Here is a 27,580-nt window from a genome sequence, read left to right as displayed (position 1 = left end):
TGAGGCAGAAACGCACAAACAAATTGAAGTATAGCGCACACACACATATGCACACAGGCACACACACATAAACACACAATATACATACTCAGACAGGCAGCTTTCTCATGTCAATTGATGAAGCTTTGTTAACCTCAATGTGGTGAACCTTACCTCATTCAATGCGATGATGTATAAATATGTTTTCAAAAGCATTGTTCCTGAGTGCCAAACCGTAAATATTTATTTGATTAAAAAGCTTATCCATAAGTGTTGAGCGTCTGGGAATGATTTCAGTGTGATAAATCACATTTAAATGGCAGGAGAGGCTTTGACTAGATCTTTGTCCACATATCGAGGAAGCCCCCACTTCTTAACGTTGCTTCCTGTATTCAGCTATTAAAACTGTGTAGGCAGGCCATACATCAAGTAGGCGTAGTGAAGCAGTGTAGTGAAAAAAGCGGATAAATTGATAAATAGTCAACACTTCAACAGAGCTTCAACAAAGGGGGGGTGACTTTCCGTGCATGTCAGAAGGAAAGAGATCACCATGGTGACCGAACTCATTTGATCACTTCACCGGAAAAGACAGACGCTGAAAAGTTCTTGCAAAGTAAGTGAATCGTTCAAGCAAAAGTTTAGTGTTCTTGCAATAAAATAGTATTTTGCTACCTAAGTGTCCTTGAGATTATGTAAAGCATTGTTTAGATATTGGAGGTAAACAAATGCAAAAAAAGCACCAAAGTGAAATTTCTGCTTTAATGCATCCTTTCACAAGAAGCAGTTTTTCTCTGAAAATGTCTTTGAACCGAGTATTTCTTTTTGAAACCTAGCAATGTTCAACTGCTAGAAACATTCTTACTTTAATAAAAGATGAGGGTTTGAGCTTTCTTTTGATAGGCCTATATAAGTGGAGAACAACATTTCCCTTAGGCCTTCAAAAATTTGTTAAAATGGCAAACATTGTCTTGAAACAACTCTTCCCATTTTAAAGAAACAAATTGCACTGAATGAGTTAATTGTGTTGTATAATGTATACACTATTTAAACCAGGGCTGGGCAAAACCAGTCCTTGAGGGTCCCTGCATGTTTTTCGTGTTTTTTTCTGCTCCAATACTGGTGATTGCAGTCATCAGGATCATTATCAAGCTCCTGCAAAGCGTGAGAGTAATCTGACATTTTATATTACCTGAGTTGGAGATGAGAAATCTCCAAAAACATGCAGGACATAGGGCCCTCTAAGACCAGGCTGCCCACCCCTGACTAATTGCTTTCCACCATCCCAAGAGCATTTTAAAAAGTCAGATATTAGATTTCAATGATAGAAATTAAACAACTGACACATACAGTGTTCTAGTATTCATCTAGTATTCATCTGCCACATGTATTTCAACATCAAATTAATCAAATATGTTTAATTGACTCCTAAGTGTTGAATAATGTTGATCATCACAAGACTCATTTGTCTTGTGTCATGCAAACAAATGGTGTGGAAATGAGATTGCTTTTTTTGATTAACTTTAGGAGTGAGTAATTAAGGAAATGAAAAACCATCAAAAAGTGCCTTGAATGTGATGGGATGAAACAAACGAACTAAAAGATAATTTTGTTGGGCATGAAGTATTGTTAAATTTGGCATGCTTTTAATCCCTTCTATTGGTATCAATACCAGCATGAGGGCTCAACTTCTGAGGAGTATTTTATATCGAGGAACCACTACTACCAATAATTTCTGCTTCACTCATATGATACAAAATGGATTTAATGTAAGAGTGAGGAAATTATTACATTTACATTTCGGCACACTGTGCATGTTGTGGCCTAAGCATGGAGTTTCTACAAAAAAAAGGTGATTTGGGTTTGAAGTGGACTGATCCACTTCTTGGGTTATTTTGACCCAACTTTCTTGTTTACACCAACAGATACCTGTTTTCAAAATACACACAAATAAATAAATAATATTAATGTTTTTTCAGACTACCCACATTTTCTCCACACTTTTAAAAGAAATAAATTAACCCAGATAATTCCAAAAATAACCCTAAATTGCTCGATTATAAAAATCTGTCTGTTTTGTTATCTCATCTTATTAGCTGTACCGCATATCCTGTCGCGCGGGGGCTGGAGCCCATCCCAGCCATCTCCGGGCAGTGGGCAGGGGACACCCTGAACTGGTTATCAGCCAATCGCGGGGCACACGGGGACAGACCACTCACTGGCTCAGTCACACCTAGGGACAATTTGGACCGGCCAATTCACCTGAAATGCATGTCTTTGGAATGTGGGAGGAATGTTTGTTTGTTGGTTTTAAAACCCACAGAAGAGTTTATTCATAACATTGTCAAAATATTTGGTTTGATTGTACAAAAAAAAACTCAAAATTACAGTGTTGTTAAAACAACCTCACAAAAATTACAAATTGTAGTTAAGTTTGTTAACACAGCAAAAACATGTCCTATATTGTTTAAAAACACCCCAAATCTTTGTTGAAATGAAATAGCATGTCATTAAGACATTTGACGCAAAATCTCATTGGTCTCTTATACAAACAACCTGAAAAAGTTTTATTTTATGCAAAATAATACCCCAATTGTTTAATTGTTTTGCAGCTGTCGGTCTGACGACCTGTCCTGAACCGATGATTCCAGCAAACGGCATCAAATCAGGAGATAGATACATGGTCAACGAAGTAGTGGCCTTTACTTGTGAGCCTGGATACACCTTACAGGTAAGATTGAGTCCACCAAACATTACAGCACTACTTTTGTAAGTAATTGAGTGCATTTTCCCCCTTTCCCATTTAGGGCCATTCTCACATTACCTGCATGCCCGGTACTGTGCGTAGATGGAACTATCCACCTCCTCTTTGCCTAGGTATGCAAACACATCCTCGGACTGACTCAGAATTTATTTTTCTGATTAGTATTTAACATGAAGAAAGACACAAAAATCCAGCAGCATTTGGGTTGGCAAGAGAGGGCAGTTAACTTTTTGTCCGCTTCACAATTACACAAAGACGAGTGGTTATGTGAGCAGATCAGTTGCGGGAGCCAAAACTTCTCCTTGTGTTCGGCAAGGAAGTGATTGCATTGGTGTTTGTCTTATGACCCTAATAATTTACTTCTTGCCGGAGACTTAAAGAAGGGCAATTCCATTTCAAACTGACCTTGTCCAGGGCAATCTATTTTTAGCTTTGCTGTGTTCATCGCTAACCTCTTGCTGTCGTGTTTGTGTGTGTGCCTCCACATTTACAAATGACTGTTCGTGCTGAAAAGTTGCTAACACTACTGATAAAAGAAACAAGTGGAGAGAAGGGGGACTGTTAAAACATAAAGATTATAGTCAGAATTTTTGGGGGGGCGTTTCATCATACTACAAGGAAAAAACATTTGGTATGCAATGTTAAACAAATAAAACTTTTCAACATTAAAAGTAACATAATATTGCTACTTATTTTGCAAAAGAAAACTCCACGGGTTGAGTAAAGGACTGAAAACACACTGTAGAGCTTATTCAAGGAAAACATGCTTGACAAAGACCCGTGAACAAAATGCACAAGAAAAGTTGGCTGCTACAAACAACAACAGCCATGGCTGTGATCTAAAACAAAAAACCCAAGAGTGGTGTGACGTTATATGTGTACAGGTCTAGGAAGTAACAGAATATATGTAACAGTGTTATCTGATCAGTAAACAAAAATAATAATTGTATTTCGTTACAGTTAAAGAAAACGAGACGTAATCAAATTACAGGTATATTTTGTAAAATATGGAAGATTTTTCTGTTGTACACTACCTGGGACAATATTGAAGTCCCGCGAGCGTGAGTTTAACTTTTTTTATTCTTTTCCTCGTTCGCAATAGCTTTGATTACATTCACATGTCTCCTCTCTCTCTCTCTCTCTCTCTCTCTCTCTCTCTCTCTCTCTCTCTCTCTCTCTCTCTCTCTCTCTCTCTCTCTCTCTCTCTCTCTCTCTCTCTCTCTCTCTCTCTCTCTCTCTCTCTCTCTCTCTCTCTCTCTCTCTCTCTCTCTCTGCAGTCTCATTCCTACACACACAATCTGTTGTCGCCTGATCTCATTAATTGAAAGGGATCAAGTTAGATTACTTTAATATTTTGGCATTCGGATTACGTTACTAATTAAATTTTTCATCAGGTAATTGCTCCCTTTATCTGATTGCATTATTAAAGTAACCCTTCATACCAGCTCAGTAGCCTAGATAGTAGTGTGCCCGCTTTGAGACTGGGAGGTCGCTGGTTCGCGCCTCGGCCGAGACATACCTAATTGGTATAATGGCGGCGCCCTCTGTTGGCTGCGGCTGCATCGACTCGCTACAACGGGTCAGGTGTATCGACATTTCGTTCTGTGTACATTGTTACAAAGAATGACAATACAAAGGAAATTATTATTATTATTATTATTATTATACCCTGTACGTGTATATGTATTTATTGTCATGTTTATAATGACACAGTTTATGTGTTAATATCATAGTAATGCTAATTTGAATATTCATCAAAATATGACCGTGATGGTGTCCATCGACACAAGTATACCATCGGAATGGTTACATGACAGCTGAGATTGCTGTCTGTATTACCATTTTTTAATTTCAATTTAGAATGAATGAGAATCAAAAAGAAAAAGAAACAAATGAAAAATTGTTTTACAATTAAATTTCAATGGAGGTTAATAGGTTGCTAATAGGTTAGGTTCATTGGTTATGAGAGCTGTCAATAGCCTGTTAACGGTAATGTGGCTAGTGCAACTGAGGCTAAACGCTTATTAAGTCTGTGCTAAAATCTTAGTAACAATCCAAACCAAGTAAATTCATAGTAGTATTGATTGATACCAATCTGATACAGATATTTTTCGCTTGGATATGTCTTGATAAATGAACCCCCCACTTTGAGTTGGTTTATATTTATGATAAACACAGCACTAAGATTTCTGGCACTAAAATGTTTTCATTTTTTATTAAATAACTCAAATCCAATTTGAACTTTAACTGTATATAAGAATGAGTAGAAATGTTTCTAATGCAACTGTTTCAGAAGAAAGGTTGAGCGAGTCAAATTTTAAAAAAGCAGCAATGTGACAAAAATACAAATATAACAATGACAGCATGCAAACTATACCTTCCATTGCACAATATTATGAAAATAAAGTCAGAAAGTGCAAATAGTGTAAATTATACAATCTAAAAACCCTTAACAGTGTAAAATATATATTTCTATAAATTCTCTACAACAACTGTTAAAGAGCAAAATTCAGGAGTTAAACCCCCAAACAATGTAAAGAAACAAAACAAAAAAAAAGCAATGTAACAAAGAGCCCCTAAGGACCATGAAACACATTTTTAAGTTCTGTTCATTTAAAACTAAAACTAGAAAATAGTCCATCATTGCATTAACTATTAGTACTTGTAAATATATGAGCAATAAGTAATTTATTTTATTCTACAAAAGCTGATATTCTTTAAGACTGAAAAACCTAAAACACATGACCTTACAAACATTGTAAGAATAGAAGAAGAAGAATAGAATAGAGAATAGAATAGAATGTAAGGTCACTTTTTTAAAGTCTTTTTTTTGTCAGTGGTCTATATGGTCCTCTTTTTGTGTTTTGTTTTATTTTTATATGTTTGTGTTGAAGCAGGCATCACCTCATTAACAAGACTTTCTTTTTTCTTTCTCTTTTTGTGTCAGCTCGTTGTGGTGGGGTATTGTCCGAGGTCACTGGAGTGATCCTGAGTCCAGGTTTCCCCGGAAACTACCCTGGTAACCTGGACTGCACCTGGCAAATCATCTTGCCAACAGGATATGGTAAGTATGACGGAGCTGCAAGATAATTCCTTAAGAGGATGAAGCGCTGTCAGTACATCTGTCCGTGTAGTTTATAGCACAAACTCAGTGGGAAAGACTCAGTTTATTATTAACAGGCATTCTCGTGCTTAATTAGGGGCAAATGTGTGAAGATTTAGGGTTGAAATAGGACATTAACAATATCTGGTTGTAGGCTTGAGAACATGTATGTGCTAGAATGTTGTATTGAATATTATTTGCTTTATATTATTTTTTTAATTGCTCAAATCGTGTGATTGTTTTTGCATTTCAGGTGCCCATATTCAGTTCCTTAACTTTTCCTCTGAAGACAACCATGACTTCTTAGAGGTGCGATCAGGACCGCAGCACAGCTCGTCCCTCATTGGACAGTTCACTGGTTCACAAGTTCCGCCATCTCTTTTGAGCACCACCCATCAGACCATAATCCACTTCTACAGTGACCACTCAGAGAACAGGATAGGCTTCAAACTCACGTATCAAGGTGAGCTCACCTTTGGTCGTCACAGGTCAGAACCTTCGTTTGACTTCATACAGAGACTGACCACCTTTTTAATTAAAAGTGACAAACTAAATAGAGTCATCTGGTTGGGCATCACTTCTTCAGTGTGTGTTACAGATTATGATTGATTAGCATCCAAATGCCTCGGCCATCTCCAACAAACAGAGTATGACGAAAGGGTGTTTTTTTTTTGTCGCTTCAAAGGCAACCTTATGCCTTTAACCTTTAATCATTTAAAGGTGATGACATGTTAACAAAGTCCCCTCATCTACACGTTCACCTTTTCCTAAACCCCAAATGGTTTTCGTCGAAATCACAAAACATGTCACTGGGGTTTTTACTGCCAGCGTAACCTGCTAAAGGACACGCAGGCTCACCTTCATTCCCATGCATGAGATCATTGCCCCTGTTTTCAACCTAATTTGCTATGGTCAAGACCTGCCAATTTGATTCATGTCTTGCTAAGTCCCATGGTCTGTACAATGAGTTTACTATTGGGTCTTACAGGCAAAAATTGTATTCATCATTGATCCTCCATAAATGATACGGTAAAATTTTGGTTAATGTATTATGATTTTAACAATATTTTAATTGAGAGCCATACGAGTTAGTACTGTGCAGAACAAATTCAACACATACATAACTTTTTTCCTCATTATTTCTCAGCCCTGTCCTTTTCTTCCATTAAAAATGATTTTCAGGTAAAAAAACATGAAAAGCAAAAAAAAAAAAAAAAAAAATCTCTCGGAAAATACCAAAGTAAAAACAAATTATTTTGCATAGTGTAGTAAAAAAAAAGCAAAATTGGTGCCAACGTTGATTAGAAAAGTGCCATATTCAGCTCACTCCGATCTTAGCCATTTATAGAGTCAGGCCTTGATTTTCGTAAATTTTTCCCATATCATGTTTTTAAAAATACCTTACATTGAAACAAATCAATCCAAATGATATTGGTAAAGCACTTCTCAGTCAATAAGTCAAGTATTTAATGCAGAACAAGAAAAATCCCCGCCTATCTACTCATCCAACGTCTCAGAATCTTATGCACACTGATACACTCACACATTGGGAAAATTGTGACAACGTCCACATTGAAGAAAGTCTGGTATAACCCGATTTCTGTTTCCAGTCGTCACCCGACAAATTGTTATGTTTGTCCTTAGCTTATCAACTTCTAAACTGCCAAGATCCATCTCCATTCGCCAATGGTGACATAATCAACACTGACTACAGCGCTGGCCGCTCAATAACATTCGTGTGCTATTCTGGCTATGTTCTGATTGGACACCCAGTCCTGACATGTCTACATGGGACCAACCGGAAGTGGAACCACCCATTTCCTCGCTGTGAAGGTAATAACATCTCAATGAGGTGCAATTCAATCACGTCAATCTCAACTGCATTTGTAATGTGTGACACAATGCAACATTGGAGCAAAATTCACCAACAGCTCTTTCAAAACACCGAAAATCCAAACGTATTTCTTCAAAATAAGCTACATTGCAATTGATTATCACCAAAACCTCCTCCTTAAGCAACTGCTTGCTAAAGGCACTGTTCTGCCGTTTTTTCTGCTCATGTATCTCAAGTCTTGAAGCCGTAGCAAGTTTTAAAATTGTTCAATAGTTCCTAATAAATAATCTTTGATAACTGCCTTTACAGCTCCCTGTGGATATAATGTCACAGCTGAAAATGGGACCATTTATTCGCCTCAGTACCCCAATGAATACCCCAACTCCCAGGACTGTAGCTGGCTCCTATCTGTACCCCACGGACATGGAGTTTACATCAACTTCACCTTGTTGCAGACAGAGCCTGTCACCGATTACATTGCTGTATGGTAAGTGCAAAACCCTTTCATGGACAATAAAACGTGTGTCTTTTTGGTATAGATGGACATCCATTTCTCACTGATTTTTTTCGTTTTTTGTGTGGTGTGGGTCTGTTTGTGTGGCTGCGTATTGTGTTTGACAGCCTTTTCGAATAATGCAATGCAGCTCTATGACACAATTTTTTGAAACAGCTCATTACAGGGGGAAGTATATGAAATCTTACAGGTGTGTATATGAGTCTGATTGTTCTGTCGTTTGGTAAATTCACATTAATCCCAACAGCATAGCCTTCTCATACATACTCTGTTTTATGCACTCCTCGGCTCTTCTGTAGCTATAATGGAATTCAATGTGGGGATACGATTGTAATACAGGGAGTGTGAGAGTAATGCATTTACAATGGGACCACTGACCAATTTAATCTGACTCAGTGGACCGGCCCGGGCAGAATCCATGGAGGCTCGCTAACTCTCGTAGATTCAGTGGGGATTGCCGAATGTAATGAAAGAGAGCACTGGAGCCGAGTTCCCAAATCCTGTGAGACTGAGCAACATCTGACATGTTTGGGTCACCTCTGAACAATATTCTCATTTCCTCGTCATATGTTTGCCAAGTGTTAGTGCATTGAGTATAACTCGACTCAAGTAAAATGATCTATTTTGAGGGAAAATTGTAATACCAGCAGTATGCTACCCATGTCGACGCCCTTCGGAGTCCAGTGGTACATGTTAGGAGAAGCCCACAAATGATAATCATCAAGTGCAGAGGGATATTAGTCGGGTGGGTGTGTAAGCAGAACCATCCACTGACCAGTAGACAATTGCTTTCTGACCTTGTAGTGTTCCCAAAAATATGTTAATTTATAATATGACTATTGTGAAAACCAAAATGCCTGTTTGTGTATAGTGTCGTGAAGGAGTTTCCGGCTGCCACAATCAGACAATTGTGCTGGTGGTGTAAGAAAACATTTTGATAAAGAAAAAACCTTGTTAAACTTATAATTGGCCAAAATGGATTACCAATCCTGATTTGCACTTTTTGGACATCAGTCCCCATGTGACTGATGTGCTCACACCAACAAATAATTAGCCTGCCTTTTGTATTTTCCTTTAGGTTTCAAACATTTTCTTTGACATTGAAGCTCTCCCTCTGTAAAGGAATATGGAAATCAATCTGTGTTGTGGCAGCCCTAGAAGCTGACGTTGACCATATAAATTAGGAGCAAATTCACAATGAGTGTGTTGATACACTGCCCGGATGTTTTTTTGTTTGTTCTTTTTTTACCTTTGAATCATTCCGCAAAATTCAGATTAGCCAGATTTGCTTAACTTTTCATGTTGTGTTTAGCTTGCTTTGTAATGTAATGCGAATGTTGATATTTTTGGCAAGTATATAAAGCTGTGGCTTCTGTCATGGGAAGAAGTTGTTTGGCTTTGAGGGTTCATCCCTGCACCAATGAAGACGATTATAAAAACTAAGAGCAAATTTAGGATAACAGTGTTGATACACAGCCTAGATTGATTTTTTTTCCACTTATAATCGTTTCTTAGAATCTGATTATCCAACTGTACCCGCTCAAACATTTTCAGGTGCTTGGTCCCTTTATTCTGCATGTTAAACAGCAGTCGAAAGTCTTTCATTACACTTTTAAGACTGGTAGTCATAAAGATAAATGACGAGTTTACGGCAGCAGAAATATGGCCTTGGATTCAAAAAATGATTATCTCACCTCATTAGCTGCACCGCTTATCCTCAGTAGGGTCGCGGGGTGCTGGAGCCCATCCCAGCAATCATCGGGCAGTGGGCAGGGGACACCCTGAACTGGTTGCCAGCCAATCGCAGGGCACACGGGGACAGACAACTCACTCGCTCAGTCACACCTAGGGACAATTTGGACTGGCCAATTCACCTGAAATGCATGTCTTTGGAATGTATATCATACAAATTTCACATGCCTTCAGATGACATGGAAGCAAACTGTTCCGGCAGCATCTATTGTCCATGCTTAACCTTTTATTTTCCTGTTTGTGCAATAAATGTAAAAACAAAATAAAAATAAAAAGTTGGATATGCACTCAATAATGCCCCCAGAACATTTATCATGGCCTCTAAAGGGACAAAAGAAACATGAATATTTCATGTCAAAATAGTCACCACCAGAGTAAAATTTCAGTAGTACTCTTTGGTTTATCAGTTTGGCTTTTAGATCACGGATAATAAAATAAAAGTGAGTGAGATAAGATTTAGCTTGTGTGCTTGGTGACATTTGCCAATTAGAATAGAATAGAATAGAATAGAATTGTCTTCATTGTCATTGATATAAAAGATAAGACAAGGAACTCCATGGTAAGACATGTAAGAAGGACTTTGAAGAGAAAAGATAAAAGGCTATCAAGATAAATAGGCAAGAAAAAACAATAACAACATAAAACTGGCACAAATTGTATTAATAATGCAATGAAAAAGAATAGTGCATTATAACAATCTCGCAATAAATTCAGGTCCAATAATAATGAATATTCTTTTTTATATTGTTTTTGCACTTGTGTGCAATAGTTTTTTTCTCCTCATAGTTTCATACAGCAATTTTGAATTCTCACCTACTATATCCTTTTGGAATTTAAAGCAAGGGTATCAGTTGACTTGGGATTTTTTTCTGGTTGCACATTTATCTTACTCTCTTATTAATGTATGGAAATACCTTGAATAACTTGATAGATGACTTGTACTATGTATTACATCGCTGAAAATCTATAAGGTCAGCTACAATTAACTACATCAGATGGATATACGTAACTCAGTGTTTGGTGGGCTGGGAGCATGGAAGCAGACAGAAAAAAAACATACAGAGAGTACTCAACACATCCTAAAAAATCATGGGCTGCTCTCTGCCCACTCTGATGTATATTGCCAGATTGCTATACTGCAACAGAGAAAACACCTTTTTGAAGGAATTTTCTCACCCTGGCCACAGCCTCTTTGACTTACTGCCCTCTGGTAGTTGCCACAGATCCCTTGAAACAAGACTAACAGGCTACCTTTCTGGCCCATCACAACCCTAAATGAGAGCCAAAGACTGTGAAAAATATATATATATTTTAAAATATATATCAGTTTAAATGGAAAATTGGGTACTCCTATCTTGTTTATCAACCTAGGGATTTTTGCTAGTATTTAATGTTATTGGACTCCTTTTCATTGCACTGATGTTATGCTACACATTTTTTTTTTGCAATATTATTACAACATAGATCAATCTCCAAGCACTACCGTGTAAATAGGGTTGCCCATTTATCCTGAGGTTCGTTTATTTTAGGTTTCTCCTTCAAGTAGTTAGAACATGTTTATCCTGCTGTGCCATGTCTAATCTTGTTGCAAACACTGCTCACTAGGTTGTTATCAATGCCAATACAGAACAAAGATAAAGGATGTGAACTGCCACCTAGCGGAGTACAAGATTTTATCGAGCTGAAGAGGAAGTTATAAATATGGCCACTAAAAAGCTATTAAATCTAAATAGTTAAAATAAAAGCAGTAGTTGGTAATAAATTCTGTTTTGCAGGCACAAAAATAAGATCCACGCAACACTGCATAGTCAATTTGAATATAAAGAGACAATTAGTACGTTTTCATTCACTAAATAAGTTCCAACACCTTACAGAGGAACTTGAATTATTGAGCAGCCAAGAGATTCCAGGCCGTCTTTTTGAATTAAACTTTTACAACTCTTGTTTTAATCCAAACGCTTGCTCATTAAAAACAAAAAAGGTGCATTTAGGAACTTTAGAAAATGTAACCTTTCAACAATGTTCAATATTGAATGAGCTAAGCTAAACCTTTAATCCAAGCACTTTGTTAAATGAACTTGTTTACAACAGGGTGAGAACGCAAACAAGTGCAGTAAAATTTAAATCAGCGCCACCCCAGACAGACCTAAATGAATATGAATAACCATTTGTAATAGTCTCTCATTCATTCTCGCTTCCTTTTCATGACAAGATTAGCCTTGTCCTGTGCGACGCACACAATTTATTGTTAGAATTAGACAGCAAATGCAATTCCATGTCAACAAATTACAGTTATGTCAGAGGCAATGTCTGGGTGATAATACTAGAAGAGCATCTGTTTATACTTACAGTAATTATTTTGCAGTGTGTCTTGTGACTTTAAAGCCCAGGCTTGTTGAGGCTGAGTGGTGATAGAGTGAGCAAACAATTGGATCATTAAAGTCACAAACACTAAGCTTATGCAGTCAGTTTTAATGTCCTTTGTCATATGTCTTTGCTCATGGTTGGTCCTCATGCAGGGACGGTCCAGATGCATCTAGTCCTCAGCTGGGAGTCTTCAGTGGCAACACAGCATTAGAGTCAGCCTACAGTTCCAGCTCTAAAGTTCTGATTCGCTTCCACTCAGACTTTTCCACCGGAGGATTCTTCATACTCAACTTCCATGGTATATTTTTTTATGTTTAGAGCCATAAATCTGTGTTAGGTTTATGCTTAGGCAAAGGGATCATAATATGGATGTCAGGACCAGAATGGAGACAGGACCCACTTGCATGCGTTTCTCTTAGTTTTTTTGGGAAGAAGGGAAAGCATGGTACACATGATCCGTAGATCGCTGGTCGCAGGAAGCAGGTTGCTCAGACGCGGAAGTGGTTCCGTGGCGATCGATGGCGGTGTCGAGAGCGGAAAAAACAGATCAGTAGCCGGGACGGGGGAGCAAAAATCGTGGTCGAGATCAGAGAAGGGGTTGGAGCCTGGAAAGATGGGAATCAGAACAGGAGAGAGTCAGGGACGAAAAGCTTGCCCAACATAAGCTGAGGTTCGCAGACGGACTGACAACCGGAGACAGGAAGACGGGGGTATAAAACATGACACGTAGCCAGTCAGCGTCCGAGGCAGTTGGCGCCAAAGCAGCAGGCTCAGGTGCCTCGCATCAGTAATCATGACAATGGAAATACACAATACAAAGTAGTTTTATTTCGCATGACATTTGATAAATATCCTAATAATCCGCCCATCCATTTTATACACCGCCTATCCTCACCAGGGTTACGGGAAATATCATAATAATATTTTTTTTAAATCAATAAAAGCATGATAAAAAAAAGCAAACACAGAAAATATGCACAATTAAAAATGATATTGAAAGTCACATTCAGACTATTTAAATGTACGCAGTTTACGACACAATGTTTTATGAAAATATATACTTTTATGGATGGGTGTCAGAAAGAGACAGTGGAGACAAAAGTGGCTCCAAAACAACAACAAAAATGTATTCCTTTTTTAATTTATTTTTTATTTTTTTAACTTTTGGTACAGCGGGTTTTGATTAAAGATCATGGCAAGCTGTATGTGGCCCATGGGCCTTAGTTTACCCACCTGTGTTTTATCTGATAGATGGTAGGTTTTCCAAAGAAAAATACAACTTAAAATGAGAACAATTTTGTAACATATACAATATTAGACTGTTTTACTAATTAAAAATAGCATTTATCTTACTTTACCAGAAAAAAAACTACAGAAATTATTGTTAAAAAGTAATAGTAATAATAATATTGTTACTTAAAATTATCCAAATTACTCATATGGACAAGTCAAGTCAAGTCTTGTTTATTTATATAGCCCTTAATCATAAGGAGTCTCACAGACCACCGATTATTGCAAACCACAGGCTATTATTGCACCATCCCCTGATCTAGAACCTACAAGAGGGCCAGGCAAAACTCAAAAACCTCAACATGAGGAAAATGAAGAAACCTTGAGAAGGTACCTGACATAAGGTAATCCCCCATTCCAGGATGTTGCAATAACAAATTGTCAACATGAAATATAGGTCATCCATAAGCTATAAAGTAGAAATGTTTTTTAGGCCTAGATTTTAACAGTTCCGATGAGGTTGCAGAGAGAATCTCTGGAGGAAGAGCATTCCACCTAAATTTTTCATTTAGTCACTCTGGGTGATATTACATTTGTCAATGTTCAGAGCCGTTTTTGAAAACAATTAAGGCGCAAGAAATTGAGTGACATCCATTCTTTTATCTCAGTGAGGCAGACCTCCAAATTTCCACAGTTTAGAGTGGCAGATTCCTCCATCGGAAGATGTAGTTGAGTTTCATGTGCGTAGGAATGGAAACTGATATTATACTTGCGAATAATATCACCTAATGGAAGCATGTAAATGCTGAAAAGAAGGGGGCCAAGTACTAAACCCTGTGGAACACCACAGGTAACACTAAAGGGCACAGATCTCATTTCACCATATTTAACACCGTGCTTTCCATTTTTTCCTATTTGACTCTTGAGGACAAAATCCAACAGTACATCAATGTTGTAAAATGATTGTTAAAATGAATAATGAACTGGTATAATTTGAGCTGCATCTAAAGTTTGTTGTGCTGGAGTAAAACATACTCTGTATTATTTCCTATTGATTTATATAACTTAGCCATTGCAGTTTTATTCTACACTGCCAAGTTTAACTCAACAAAAATGCGTTATTTATGCTTTTTCTCCAGCCTTTCGCCTGAAGAAATGCCCTTCTCCTCCTGTTGTAGAGAATGCTGACATATACTATGAGGATGAAGACTTCCTCATAGGTGATAATCCTGCATTGCATTTTATGATCAATTGTTATTGTTTTTGAAGGACCATTTATTGTTTACATACTATATTATCTTTTAAAATGAAATGTCCTTCATATCGAATGACATACAATACAACACCATTGATTTAACTTGATTAAACAATCACCGGCTCGGAAAAAACGTCCTCTTTCAAATAATCACTTTTCAAGGCTTCTATTTACTTTACGCATTGTTATGCAATGTGCTCATAGCCTCTTGTTTTTCAGCCACCATGACCTTTCAAATCAACCTTAGTTTAGGTGTAGTTTTCATAGTAAACTGACAGTGAACATCTATTTTCCCTGCCAGTATTGTGCAGGACTCAGTGATTTGCAGCAAAAGTAATGTCATCACTTGTCTGTGGAAGAAAAAGGCATCAACCCTGCTACCAGACTTTATTCCCCTATCAAAAAGTAGACTCATATAATTGTGCTAAAATCCCCCCTCCCCCCTCGGAAAGGTACTGTGCATTAATTCTATAAATGGTACATAAGTATCCTGCAATAATTTACAATCCTACATTACCATTTCAATGTTATAGAAAATGTAACATTTCCTTACATTCAGAAAATCATCAAATTATTGCCCCCTTGCAGTATTTAAATCAATTGAAAACGTCTTGATAGTCATATTGTCATGGAGCGGAGCGGGAAGCAGGAAATAAGGACCCATTCACGTAGACGTACTCACAATTTATTGGGGGAAGAGGAGGAGGGCACACAATCGATCCGGGAATCGATGGTCGCAGGAGTGGATTAGAAATCCACACAAAATAAAAGAATGTCCAAAAACAAACAGATCAGACCAAAAACAAAACAGGATCAAATACGGGCAGATTCACAGAACTAGGCATTTAACAGGATTTAACAGAAGTCTCACAGACGTTTCACAGAAGTATAACAAACGCTCCAGCAAAGCACAGTTCAAAGGAACGCGTTCAAGTACTCCAAGATGCACTCAGTCAAATGCGTCTCAGCTGGTGTTCATGGGCGGGGCCAACTGGGCGCCGAGGCAACCGCGCCAGAATCCGGCGCCACCCGGCTGGGACCAACTGGGCGCCATGGCAACCGCGCAAGACGTGACACATATATTGACTGCCTTTTGCAAATAAATGAATCAAATGTGGTTTGTATATCGCAATATAAAACCAATGTGAGACCAGCTAGCGCACACTATTGCGCCCACTCCTCAAAATGTCCCAATTAAAAGGACAAATAAAACAATAAATGTTTTTGTTGAGACATTACTGCACGTACATGTATATGAATAAAATATATTTGGAATGATCTAAATCAATGCGTTTTTCCTCAAAACATCATATAACACACACTACCTAACATAATTCTTACATAGATACAAGATGCTATTTTCTATTTCATTTTTCAGGTGATATTGTGTCTTATCGTTGTCTACCTGGGTACACACTCATTGGGAAGGCGGAGCTCATGTGTACACTGAACTCTCATCTACTATTTGAGTCTCCACCACCAACATGTGAAGGTATGGTAGCATCCTCTGACATCTTAATAATAAGATAAAATGGTTCAATACCAAACTTTGTGTAGACATATACCAATATTGATACTTGAATCTTTAATATTTTTGATTTGTATCATGTTTTGGGGGTTTGGGTTGGCGTATGGACTGTATTTGAAACAGTCCTTTTTGTAATTTGACCATTTTCATTCTAAAATAACAGAAAACCTTGTGCACAAGCATGAAATCAGTCTCCACTTACTCTCTCTTCTCCCCTCCTTTCCTGCCTTCTAATACGTAGCGAGCTCTGGTAAAAGTAAGATAAAAGCAGATAAGTGCAGTGGAAAAACAATTATAATGGCTCTTTGAACTCAGCTGGGCATTTTTAACACACATAATTGAGAAAATTTTCGACTTTCAACTTTTTAAGGACACCTCAAAGTACACACTCCACCTTTAAAAGGCACATATTCGCACCAATACTTGCCTTTCCCTAATGGAGTTATACTATCTAATTCAAGACAAAATAAAAAAAGTTCCACCATGCAACAATTCTGTTTTTGTATATAAGTGTATTGGACTGTATGTACTGTGTTGTAGCTTAAAATTTTGAGCACGTCAGAATTTGTCAAGGTAGTTTGTTTGATAAAAATGTCACATCAATCATCACAGCTGGCATATTTGCTTTTAATACATCATTTTTATGAAATGTATTTATTGAAGTATTAGTTATAGCTTTGGAAGGCATTTAGTTTGTATCAGTATTACACAAATGATGCACTGTGTTTAAGAAAAATATTGAACAATTTAAGAATATACTTTTCAAAAGAAAGACTATTTGGGGTAATGGAAAATATATGTTTTTTTGTCCATGTACTCGTCAGAAACTTCATTATAGCATTACATTCTCTAGAACGGCTGTCTGCAACCTATTCCGTAACACGGACTGACTTAATATCCAATTGTATTTTTGTGGACCGGCCCAATAAAAAAAATAATAAGAAGAATTGCAATATCAATAAGAAAAATAAGAATTAGAAGCCCAAATCCACTGTGTAATCACTAGACCAGTGATTTTCAATCACTGTCCTGCGACACATTAGTGTGCCATGAGAGATCGTCATGTGTGCCATGAGAAATTATCTAAAATTTTAAATGTTATAAAACATTTAAGAATCATTTTCTGCAAATATTATGTTACTGTCAAGTGTCTGTGCAGTAAAAACTGGGGATATTAGAAATTATATTGTTACTAAACATGCTGTTCAGTGTCATTTTATTTTTCGTTAGTGGTGTGCTGCAAAATGTTTCCAATGTAAAAACGTGCCCTGGCTCAAAAAAGGTTGAAAAACACTACACTAGACCACTAGGGATTTAGATGACATACAAAAGGGCATTTTATGTCATCATCAAACTCTTACCCGTTATACTTTGTGGTTTTGGTTGAACTGTCTGCTGTGAAGCTCCATTACAACATTGTGCAAAGTGGCACCATGAAGCATTTTTCTTTGTCATGAACAATCCTGGTGGCCCGAGTATTGGATTAGGCGCTCTCACCCCCAGAATCCAGATTCGATTCCCGTTGCATCCAGTGCTTTGTAAATGTGGTCAGCGATATTCATTGAATGATCAAGCATCACAATTACAGTGAGGTTTTACTTGCATCCAAACTTTGAGGTTTTTGTTTTTAGTAATACAATTATATGTATGAGCAAATATTTAGTTTTTATGTACAGCCTGATACCAAATTACCCCCATCCAAGCAGCCGTTATTTAAATTAATTAATGTATTTATATGTTCATTGATTACTTTTCATAAAATTATACAAGCGAGTAGTATTTAAAACTTCTAAGTCTTAAAAGAAATGTCCTAGGAACCAATTATCAACAAATGTGAGGCATTTTGCAAGACAAGACAGTGCTGACATAGGTCATCTAATGTTCGTTTTGCAAGCACAAGAATTGCTGCATGGCTCGACCTTTTGTGTCATTTGTGTTTAAAAGCTCTTGGAGTGGCATGATGTAACCTAAAAGCTCCTTTGGCGTGATTTTGAATTCACCTTCTCTTTATGTGAGATTCGGCCCCCATGACCGTCATCTCATTTTGGGTTTGAATTCAGTCTAGCGCAGTTCTTGCTGGTCTTCAAAGGTGTTGAATGAACAGAAATGAATGTATCCGTACACTTAGTTTGATCATCATCACAGCACATCCAGTGCTTAGTTGTTAATGTGCATCATTCACAAACTTTGCTTTTCAGAGGAACAGAAATAATAAAAAGGAAGACAACATTCAATTCAATGGGGGCTGCAAATAAAGATGCCTCAGAAGCTTTTAGACACAGCTTTGGACAGGTTTTAACATCCAATTGTCCACTTCCCCCTCCAGCTCAGTGTCCAGCCAATGAGGAGAGGTCTTTATCCTCCGGAGTTATTTTGAGTCCCATGTTTCCCAGCAACTACCCCAACAGCCAGACATGCTCCTGGCTTCTTCACATGCTTACAGGTAAACTCGCTGTTGAGATACAGTTAACAATCTCTTTGCCATCAACCCACTCAATGCCAGACGTTTCTCTCAAATGGGAAGAGCCAGTGCCAGCCAATGATTTGCCATTTTGAGTAACTTTTGAGGACCTGCGAAAAAAGGTTCTCTAGCTATATAGGCAAAGAACATATCAAGAGTAAGCTTGAAACGTCATCTTTCATTAGAAAAAAAGTATATTTTTAGCTTTTACCATTGTTTAGTAAACAGGAGGTGAACATCGCTAAGTTTCATGAAAATACTAGTTTCCAAGAAACTTCTGAGAAAATTTGCTTTTTGTGATCCATTTCAAGCAAAACTTTCACTTTGTGATACCCCCAGTATCTAAACAATGCTTTCCATTAATGCGAGGACATTTTGATTGCAAAATTAAATTTAATTGCAAGAACACTGAACATATGCATGAATTATACATGAACTTTGTAAGAACTGTCAGCGCCTGATATTTCCTGTGACTTGATCACACAATTTTGGTCACTATGGCGTCCCTACAGATTTGCTCGAAATTTCACCCTCAAATCCCTCTCTGCCCCTACATTTACGAAGGGACTTTGTCACATTTTAAGAAAGAAACAAAGGTCTGTTTAAGCATTATCTGTACTTATTCTTTGCTACTCTCAACACGGTGCTTCACTATGCCTATTTGCCCACACACTCTGCCGCTGATAACAGGAAGCAAAACTAGGAAGTGGGGGGCTTCCTCGATGTGTGGACAAAGATTTGTTAAAAAAACACTACTGCCATCTAATGCTGATTTATCATACTAAAATAATAGCAAGAGACTTGATACCTACTGATAAGCAGTGCCAAAACAACTACAATATTTTTCCTTTTTTTTTTTAATCAAACCAAAAAAACATGTTTACGTTATGGCATTAAATGACTTAATAATGGTAAGTATTTATGAATACTTATGTTCAGCAGTATATTACCTTGTAGTATTATTTGGGGATTGGATTTAATTTATGAATTCCACTGGATGTAATAACTGCAGGTGAAAAGCATCTGAGGTGCTTTAAGTCTAATGACAATATTTTCTCTCAGGTAACATCATCAATATCTACGTTGAGATGTTCCACAGTGAGAAGCAATTTGACGAGCTGGAAATTTTTGACGGTAAACAAACGCCGAATTACCTTGCTACCTCACATACGCACGAACACAAACACGCCCCTAAGTTGTATTTATGCTATTAAGATTCACAGTTAATTCTTATTTGCAGTGAGCGAACTGTTCCCCACTGCGAGATTCAGCTATGTCACGGAACAATCAATTGAAAACTATCAGAGGATATTTTTGTGAAGATGTGTGTGTTTCAGACAATTTTAAGACATTTTTTACGACAAATTTATTTTTTGTGGGTGGTGAGCGCGCAGCCCCACGGTGTGTAGGTCCAGGGTTCAAGTCCAGCTACTGCAGCGTGCCTGTGTGGACTTTGCATGTTCTCCCCATGCCTGCGTGGGTTTCTTCTGGGCACTCCAGTTTCCTCCCACATTTCAAAAAACCCGCATGTCAGGTTAATTTGCGGGTTCAAATTCTCCCTAAGTGTGAATGAGTGTGTGATTTGTCTGCCTGTGTGTGTCCTGCATCTGTCTGACAAGTTCAGGGTGTCCCTTGGCCACTGCCCAAAGCTGAATGGGATGGGCTCCAGCACTCCTGCAACCCTAGTGAGGACAAGTGGCCAAAAAAAATACTGGGTGTTTCCTACGAGTACATAAACGGCCATACAAAAAAAAATATTCAGCTCTTCCTAGTTATTAATATAGCTGTAGTGTACATAGTAAGCAAAAATACATCAACATAAATGTGCATTGTTTAATGGGACATTGTACATTATTTGACCAGTAGATGTTGCTGTACTGTGCCTTGCAACCAAAAACAAGTGCTAAAAAGTAAAAGGAATCTTACAAACAACAGAGACTGAAAGTGAACAAATATCACCATAATTCTTCTCGTTTTTTAGCACAACACTGCCTTACAACACAGACAAGCCTACAAGTGTGTGGGTTTCAAAATACAGTGGTAGCAAAACTGAGTTTGGTTGTGGTTTGTCAAAGTATTGATTACAAAGTGAAACACATGGATAAAAACTTGTCAGAGTTGCTTTTTCAGCTTCCCCCACTTCCATCCATTCATCCATCCATCCATCAAACCTTTAATTAATAAATCTTCAATTATTTCACTGCCGCTCAGTTTCCAAGTTCTTCCACGTAGCGTAGAAATCAACACACAGTGGTGGAGGAAAACAAACATCATTTAATGGAGCGAAAGTAAGGTTGGAATTTATTTCATGTTTGGGGGGAAAACTCTGTTCAGCCTCTGGTAGAACAATAACTTTAAAATTGCTAGATAAGCTCTGGTGTTGGAATCCATGAGTACTTCTGCAAACATTGTGTTGCGTGTGACGTCACGTGTCCTCTTTCGCGCAAGCGGGATATGGTCATGTCCACACGAGATAGAAGTTAAAGGAAGTCGCATTTAGTTGTAAATGTGAATGATCTCACAAAAAATAACCCAACAATTGGAATTGAGCATTAAACTCTGCAGTGTGAATGCTTGCCTCATCGTGTCTTCAGCTAAGCCCGCTGCTTTACATCACACACGAGGCGCACTGCAAGATGGAGCGTGCCACCCAATTTGAAAAAGAAATGCGCACTATGGTTGTGAAAATACAGTACATTAAACATATAGAACTTGGTATAGTTTTTGTGTTGGATTCGAATGCAGGCAAATAGGAACCTCACAGTTCTCAAAAATAATGGTATTTAATTAAACAATCCTCCACAAGGTAACAAACAAATTATCAAAAACAACAATAAAAAAATAAAAACGAAAAATAAAACCAAACATCAGTAAGCAGGATAGGCTTAAAAAGAAATGGTGGAAAATGAAGGTGAAAAATAAAGATGACAATGGGCTATGTCCAAAATGTCCTTATGAAGAGTTAGGCTAATTAGGGACAGGTGTTGGGTGCTTGGATACACCTGCCCCGACCACAAACCTATTAGGCGCCCTCTGGTGGACTGAGTCAGGCTAAACAGAACTAACCACGCAACCAACACAAACTAACACCCCACAGACGTTTTCTATACCTACCAGAACAATTGTCTTCATAGAAAACCTCAGTAACATTAGCTTAGCATTAGCATCAGGTCATTGTTGGCCTAAAGTTAGCTTAACATTAGCCACACACCTTTGCAAGGAGTGGGCATATGAAACTAACACAAACTAACCCCACCAAAAACGTTCTCAATCCCTACAAAGCTGATAGTCTACACAGAAAATGTCAATGTTAGTTTAACGTTAGCTATTCGATTAAATAGCGTTAGCTTAGCTCGTTAGCTTAGTCTCAGCCACAAACTGTTGTGTACATTAAATATACAAAACTAACACAAACTACCCTGGTAAGAATGTCTATCATACCTTCAGAGAAAAATATGTTATGAAAGGATACACAACGGGCAACATCCTAATACAAACGCATTATTGTCCTGAATTGCCCCAGTGACCCAAGCAGTTAACTTTAGGAAACATTGTTCTTTTTGGTAAACTATCTTTTACCAAGAAATTTTCTTGTAAGTCAAGTCAAATCACATTTTTTACAAAATACCCTGATCTGAAACCTTCATCAGGGCAAGGACAACTCAAAAACTTGAGCTCAAGGAAAAGAAACCTTGAGAAGGGGTTGCACACAGGGGGACCAAGCTGCAATGGCTATCGCAAGGGCATCAAAAGAAATGACACAGTGAACATCAACATTAAATACAAGTAATGACTGAAAAAGTGCAAAAAGTCTAGTTCACAGCAATGACAATTCTTCAGTCTCGAACTTGATTAAAAAAAAAATCTTAAAAAATCATTTTGTGTCTACGTTTATGGGATCCGCTTCTGTTGTCCCAATGGAATCTGACACATTAATGGTATACTTTAACCTTTTAGCTTTCTGAAATGTAATCACCTTAACAATAATTCTATCTAAATTTTTTGTCAAAATGTTCTGACACACACACACTTAAACACAAACACACGCACACACTCACGCGCACACACATTGAATCTTAACCTACTCTGAAGCTTGCATTATCTGTTTGGTTTTTACAATCCTGCGCAGGTGTTATCATTATTATAGGCTTACGGGGGTAATGGAACAGTTTCCCGGGTGGAAATAAATACAAAATAAAATAAAAAAATGATGCAGTTATGCATGCAATATGAAAACGTAGGATTGACTATTTACACAGTGGTTGTTTGACTCTATGTTTTATTCATGCACTCCATGCAGGATCCTCAGGACAGAGCCCTCTGCTTGTTGCTCTAAGTGGAAATCATTCATCTCAACTCAACTTCACCTCCAAAACCAATCAGCTTTATCTACGCTGGTCCACTGACCATGCAACCAACAAGAAAGGATTCAAGATCAGATACTCAGGTATATGCACGCCATCAGTGTTGGGCACGTCACTTTAAAAAAGTTATTGTAGTTACTCACTACTTATTCCAAAAAGTAACTGAGTTAGTAGCTGAGTTATTTTACAGTAAAGATAACTATTTACCAGGGCAAGTAACTATTTACTTTAAAAATAAGTCGTATGTCAAAGAATTTGACAATTTATTGGGCCGTATTCAAATCAGTTGAATAGAGAAGAACGGACAGTTGTGTTCTGGAACCCAGTAATATTTATTTTACCTCACCAGCAACAGATTTATCCTACACTTGTAGTACAGCAAAAATAAACAGCAAACACTATAATAAATTAACAATCAGCAATAAACAATAGAAAGTGAGTATAATAGTTTAAATCTAACTCGAATGGTCCATTGTCCATCCATCCATTCATCCATTATCTTCCGCTTATCCGGGGTCGGGTCGTGGGGGCAGCAGCCTTAAAAGGAAATCCCAGACGTCCCTATCCCTAGCCACCTCCTCCAGCTCATCCGACGGGATCCCGAGGCGTTCCCAAGCCAGCGGAGAGACATAGTCTCTCCAGCGTGTCCTGGGTCGCCCCCGGGGCCTCCTGCCGGTGGACATGACCGCGGGAGGCGTCCAGGAGGCATCCTTATCAGATGCCCAAGCCACCTCAACTGGCTCAGCTCAATGCTCCCAGATGACTGAGATTCTCACCTTATCTCTAAGGGAGAACCTAGACACCCTGCGGAGGAAACTCATTTCGGCCACTTGTATCCGGAATCGTGTTCTTTCGGTCATGACCCAAAGTTCATGACCATGGGTGAGGGTAGGAAGGTAGATCGACCGGTAGATCGAGAGCTTTGCCTTTCGGCTCAGCTCCCTCTTCACCACGACGGACTGGTACAGGGTCCGAATGACGGCAGACGCTGAACCGACCCGTCTGTCGATCTCCCGTTCCATCCTACCCTCACTCGTGAACAATACCCCAAGATGCTTGAACTCCACTTGGGGCAAGGTCTCTTCCCCAACCCGGAGGGAGTATGCCACCCTTTTCCGACTGAGTACCATGGTCTCGGACTTGGAGGTGCTGATCCTGATCCCGGCAGCTTCACACTCGGCTGCGAATACCTCCAGCGAAAGTTGAAGTTCACGGCCTGAGGAAGCCAACTGCACCACGTCATCTGCAAAAACAGTGACGCAATGCTGAGGCCCCCAAACCGGACTACATCCCCACCAAGGCTGCGCCAAGAAATTCTGTCCATAAAAGTTATGAACAGAATCGGTGACAAATGGCAGCCCTGGCGGAGTCCAAACCTCACAGGGAACGAATCCGACTTACTGCTGGCAATGCGGACCAGGCTCTGGCACCCGCACAGCCCGGATAAGACTGTGCGGTACCCCATACTCCCGAAGCACCCCCCACAGGGCCTCCCGAGGAGCACGGTCGAATGCCTTCTCCGAGCCCACAAAACACATGTAGACCGGACAGGCAAACTCCCATGCACCCTCAAAGACCCTGCAGTGTAGAGCTGGTCCAGTGTTCCACAGCCAGGACGAAAACCACACTGTTCCTCCTGAATCCGAGATTCAACATCCTGGCGGACCCTCCTCTCCAGTACCCCTGAATAGACCTTACCAGGGAGGCTGAGAAGTGTGATTCCCCTGTAGTTGGAACACACTCTCCGGTCCCCCTTCTTAAAGAGGGGAGCCACCACCCCAGTCTGCCAGTCCAAAGGCAATGTTGTAGAGGCGTGTCAACCATGACACGCCCACATCCAGAGCCTTAATGAAACCTGGGCGGATCTCATCGACCCCTGGGGCCCTGCCACCGAGGAGCTTTTTGACCACCTCGGTGACTTCAACCCCAGAGATGCGAGAGCCCAACTCATAGTCCTCCGGCTCTGCTTCCCCAGAGGAAGACGTGTCGGTGGGATTGAGGAGGTCTTCGAAGTTCTCCGCCCACCGATTCACAACGTCCCGGGTCGAGGTCAGCAGTTCCCCATCGGCACTATACACAGTGTCAATGGCACACCGCTTCCCCCCCTATGACGTCGAATGGTGGACCAGAATTTCCTCGAAGCCGTTCAGAAGTTGGCTTCCATGGCCTCGCCAAACTCCTCCCATGCCCGAGTTTTTGCCTCGGCAACTGCCGAAGCCGCATTCCGCTTGGCCAGCCGATACCTGCCAGCTGTTGAAGTCCAATAACAAACACCACTCGGGTTCAGGTCAGTGGGGCCGTTTTTCCCAATCACGCCCTCCCAGGTCTCTCTCATTGCCCACGTGAGTGTTGAAGTCTCCAAGCAGAATGAGGGAGTCCCCAGAGGGCGTGCGCTTAAGCACACCCTCTAAGGACTCCAAGAAGAGTGGGTAATCTGAACTGCTATTTGGTACATAAGCACAAACGACAGTCAGGACCCGTTCCATCACCCGAAGGCGGAGGGAAGCTACCCTCTCGTCTACTGGGGTGAACCCCAACGTACAGGCGCTGCGCCGTGGAGCAACTAATATGCCCGGTGTGGGCATGTTAGTTGCTCCACGCCTCTCACCACGGGCAACTCCAGAGTGGAAGAGAGTCCAACCCCTCTCGAGAGGACTGGTATCAGAGCCCAAGTCGTGCGTAGATGGTGAGTCCGACTATATATAGTCGGAATTTCTCAACCTCACGCACCAACTCGGGCTCCTCCCCTGCCAGAGAGGTAACGTTCCATGTCCCAAAAGCCAGTTTCTGTAGCCGGGGATCGTCGCCCCAAGGACCCCTCTCTTGGCCCATGGGAAGAGGGTCCCACGTCGTCCCTTCTGGCTGTGCCCGGCCGGACTCTGTGGGTAAAGGTCCGGCCACCAGGCGCTCGCCAGCGGACCCCACCTCTAGGCCTAGCTCCAGAAGGGTGCCCCGGTAACCCGCGTCCGGGTGAGGGAAATTGAGGACCAATGTTTTTGCTCGTCATAAGGGGTCCATTGTAGATATGAGAATTAAGACTCTTTTCAGAGAAACAGGTTTTTCGGCTTAGCTTTCCAAAAAGAGCAAGCCGAAAAGAGCTTTCTCTCACAAATAGCTCTTCGGGTTATATTTTGTTTAATTGATATATTACAATTGATTATATATGATTATGAATGACATAAAAAGGAGAAAAATAAAGCAAATAAACACCTAAACATTAATACTAAAAAAACACAGGAAAACATACATTAAAATATGTATAAATCTACAAAGAAATAGACAAAACAAATTCAACGTCCACAGCACAGAATCCCTGAAAAATAGGATATTTACCAATCAGAGGGGAAAATAGCGTCTCTAAGGGAACAGGCTCTCGATTGGTGGGTAGCTAACTCCCATTTCCAAGTAAAAGCTCATTTCGTTCGCGAACGACACAAGTCGATTGCAGCATTCACCAATTAGCTTTTTCTCTCGGTGCATTTGTAGATACTGTATTTGTATTTTGAACGGTGACATGATCCCAACAGACGTGACTAAACGAACTCAGAAGAAAGCGAAAACCCATGTTGATAAAACAGCGCCAGGTGTGCCGGGACACGCCGCATTTGGCATTCTGCAGCTAAAGTAACGCATCGCTTTTGACTGTCAGTAACGATAACAGCGTTGTAATGGCGGAAAAACGAATTAGTTAGATTACCCAGTTACTGAAAAAAATAATTCCCAACACTGCAAGCCATTCATTTGGTGTATATTAGCCAGTATTTGGCAACCTATTTTGACTCAAGGCGCACTAGTTTTCCCAGGCACACTTGTAGAAAAACATTGTTTTAAACTATGTCATTGGCATGTTCATGAAAAACTATAAACTACCCCTGTACGCCAATATCTGCTCAGGTCCTAAACTCGTGTTTTATAATGTTCCAATTTACTTAAACATGCAGTAAAATCATTGTACTTGTCCTCAACAATATGAGGACCTACAGAGAGCAGCTGCTATTTCAAGCAAACTATGTCAGTTAAGGAAAAAGATCATATGAGTCATTTAATGGAGCCAGTTACTTTCTGCAAAGCTAAATATTCAACATGGAAGTAATGACTACTGACTCACTTTGTTTAAACGTGTGGAAGAACCATCCACCCACCCAGCCAAAGTTTGCTTTTTACCTTTCAAAGAGTACTGACGCTTTCTTTGCTTTTGCTTCTCTCTCAATGCCTCTCCAGCGGCATACTGTAGTATTGATGATCCCCCAGCAAATGGGGGTGTTGTCAACCGAACCAAACTCCTCCCAGGCAGCAGACTCCAGTTCTACTGTAACCATGGTTACCGTCTGGTGGGCTCTATGAACTCAACCTGTAGACTCCACCCCAATGGGTTATTTCAATGGGACACACTTTCACCATTCTGTCAAGGTATTAAAACACATTTCAATGT

At 39.5% G+C, this 27,580-nt stretch overlaps 1 protein-coding gene and 1 long non-coding RNA gene across 2 annotated transcripts in view; one reads left to right on the top strand and one right to left on the bottom strand.

Annotated features, from left to right (window-relative positions):
• The window catches only part of LOC148367661 (uncharacterized), a 33,912-nt gene extending 6,460 nt beyond the window's left edge, over positions 1-27,452 (bottom strand). Inside the window, exon 1 of the long non-coding RNA XR_015850357.1 lies at positions 27,313-27,452. This is a non-coding gene — a long non-coding RNA (uncharacterized LOC148367661). The remainder of the gene's footprint in view (positions 1-27,312) is intronic.
• LOC148367660 (CUB and sushi domain-containing protein 1-like) overlaps positions 1-27,580 on the top strand; it is a 654,387-nt gene that overhangs the window by 562,197 nt on the left and 64,610 nt on the right. The window contains exons 40-52 of the mRNA XM_088334675.1: positions 2,589-2,707; positions 2,784-2,853; positions 5,688-5,804; positions 6,097-6,306; positions 7,488-7,676; positions 7,987-8,164; positions 12,463-12,608; positions 14,680-14,760; positions 16,174-16,287; positions 18,650-18,766; positions 19,847-19,918; positions 23,085-23,231; positions 27,370-27,558. Coding sequence (XP_088190801.1) covers positions 2,589-2,707; positions 2,784-2,853; positions 5,688-5,804; positions 6,097-6,306; positions 7,488-7,676; positions 7,987-8,164; positions 12,463-12,608; positions 14,680-14,760; positions 16,174-16,287; positions 18,650-18,766; positions 19,847-19,918; positions 23,085-23,231; positions 27,370-27,558 — 1,749 coding nt within the window. The remainder of the gene's footprint in view (positions 1-2,588; positions 2,708-2,783; positions 2,854-5,687; positions 5,805-6,096; positions 6,307-7,487; positions 7,677-7,986; positions 8,165-12,462; positions 12,609-14,679; positions 14,761-16,173; positions 16,288-18,649; positions 18,767-19,846; positions 19,919-23,084; positions 23,232-27,369; positions 27,559-27,580) is intronic.

The sequence above is a fragment of the Urocampus carinirostris genome, chromosome 4 (genome assembly GCF_059441175.1).
Source record: "Urocampus carinirostris isolate Australia breed hairy pipefish chromosome 4, RoL_Ucar_1.0, whole genome shotgun sequence".
Lineage (NCBI taxonomy): Eukaryota > Metazoa > Chordata > Actinopteri > Syngnathiformes > Syngnathidae > Urocampus > Urocampus carinirostris.
The sequence above is the reverse complement of the archived record's forward strand: the minus strand, read 5'-3'. Positions and strand labels throughout refer to the sequence as shown.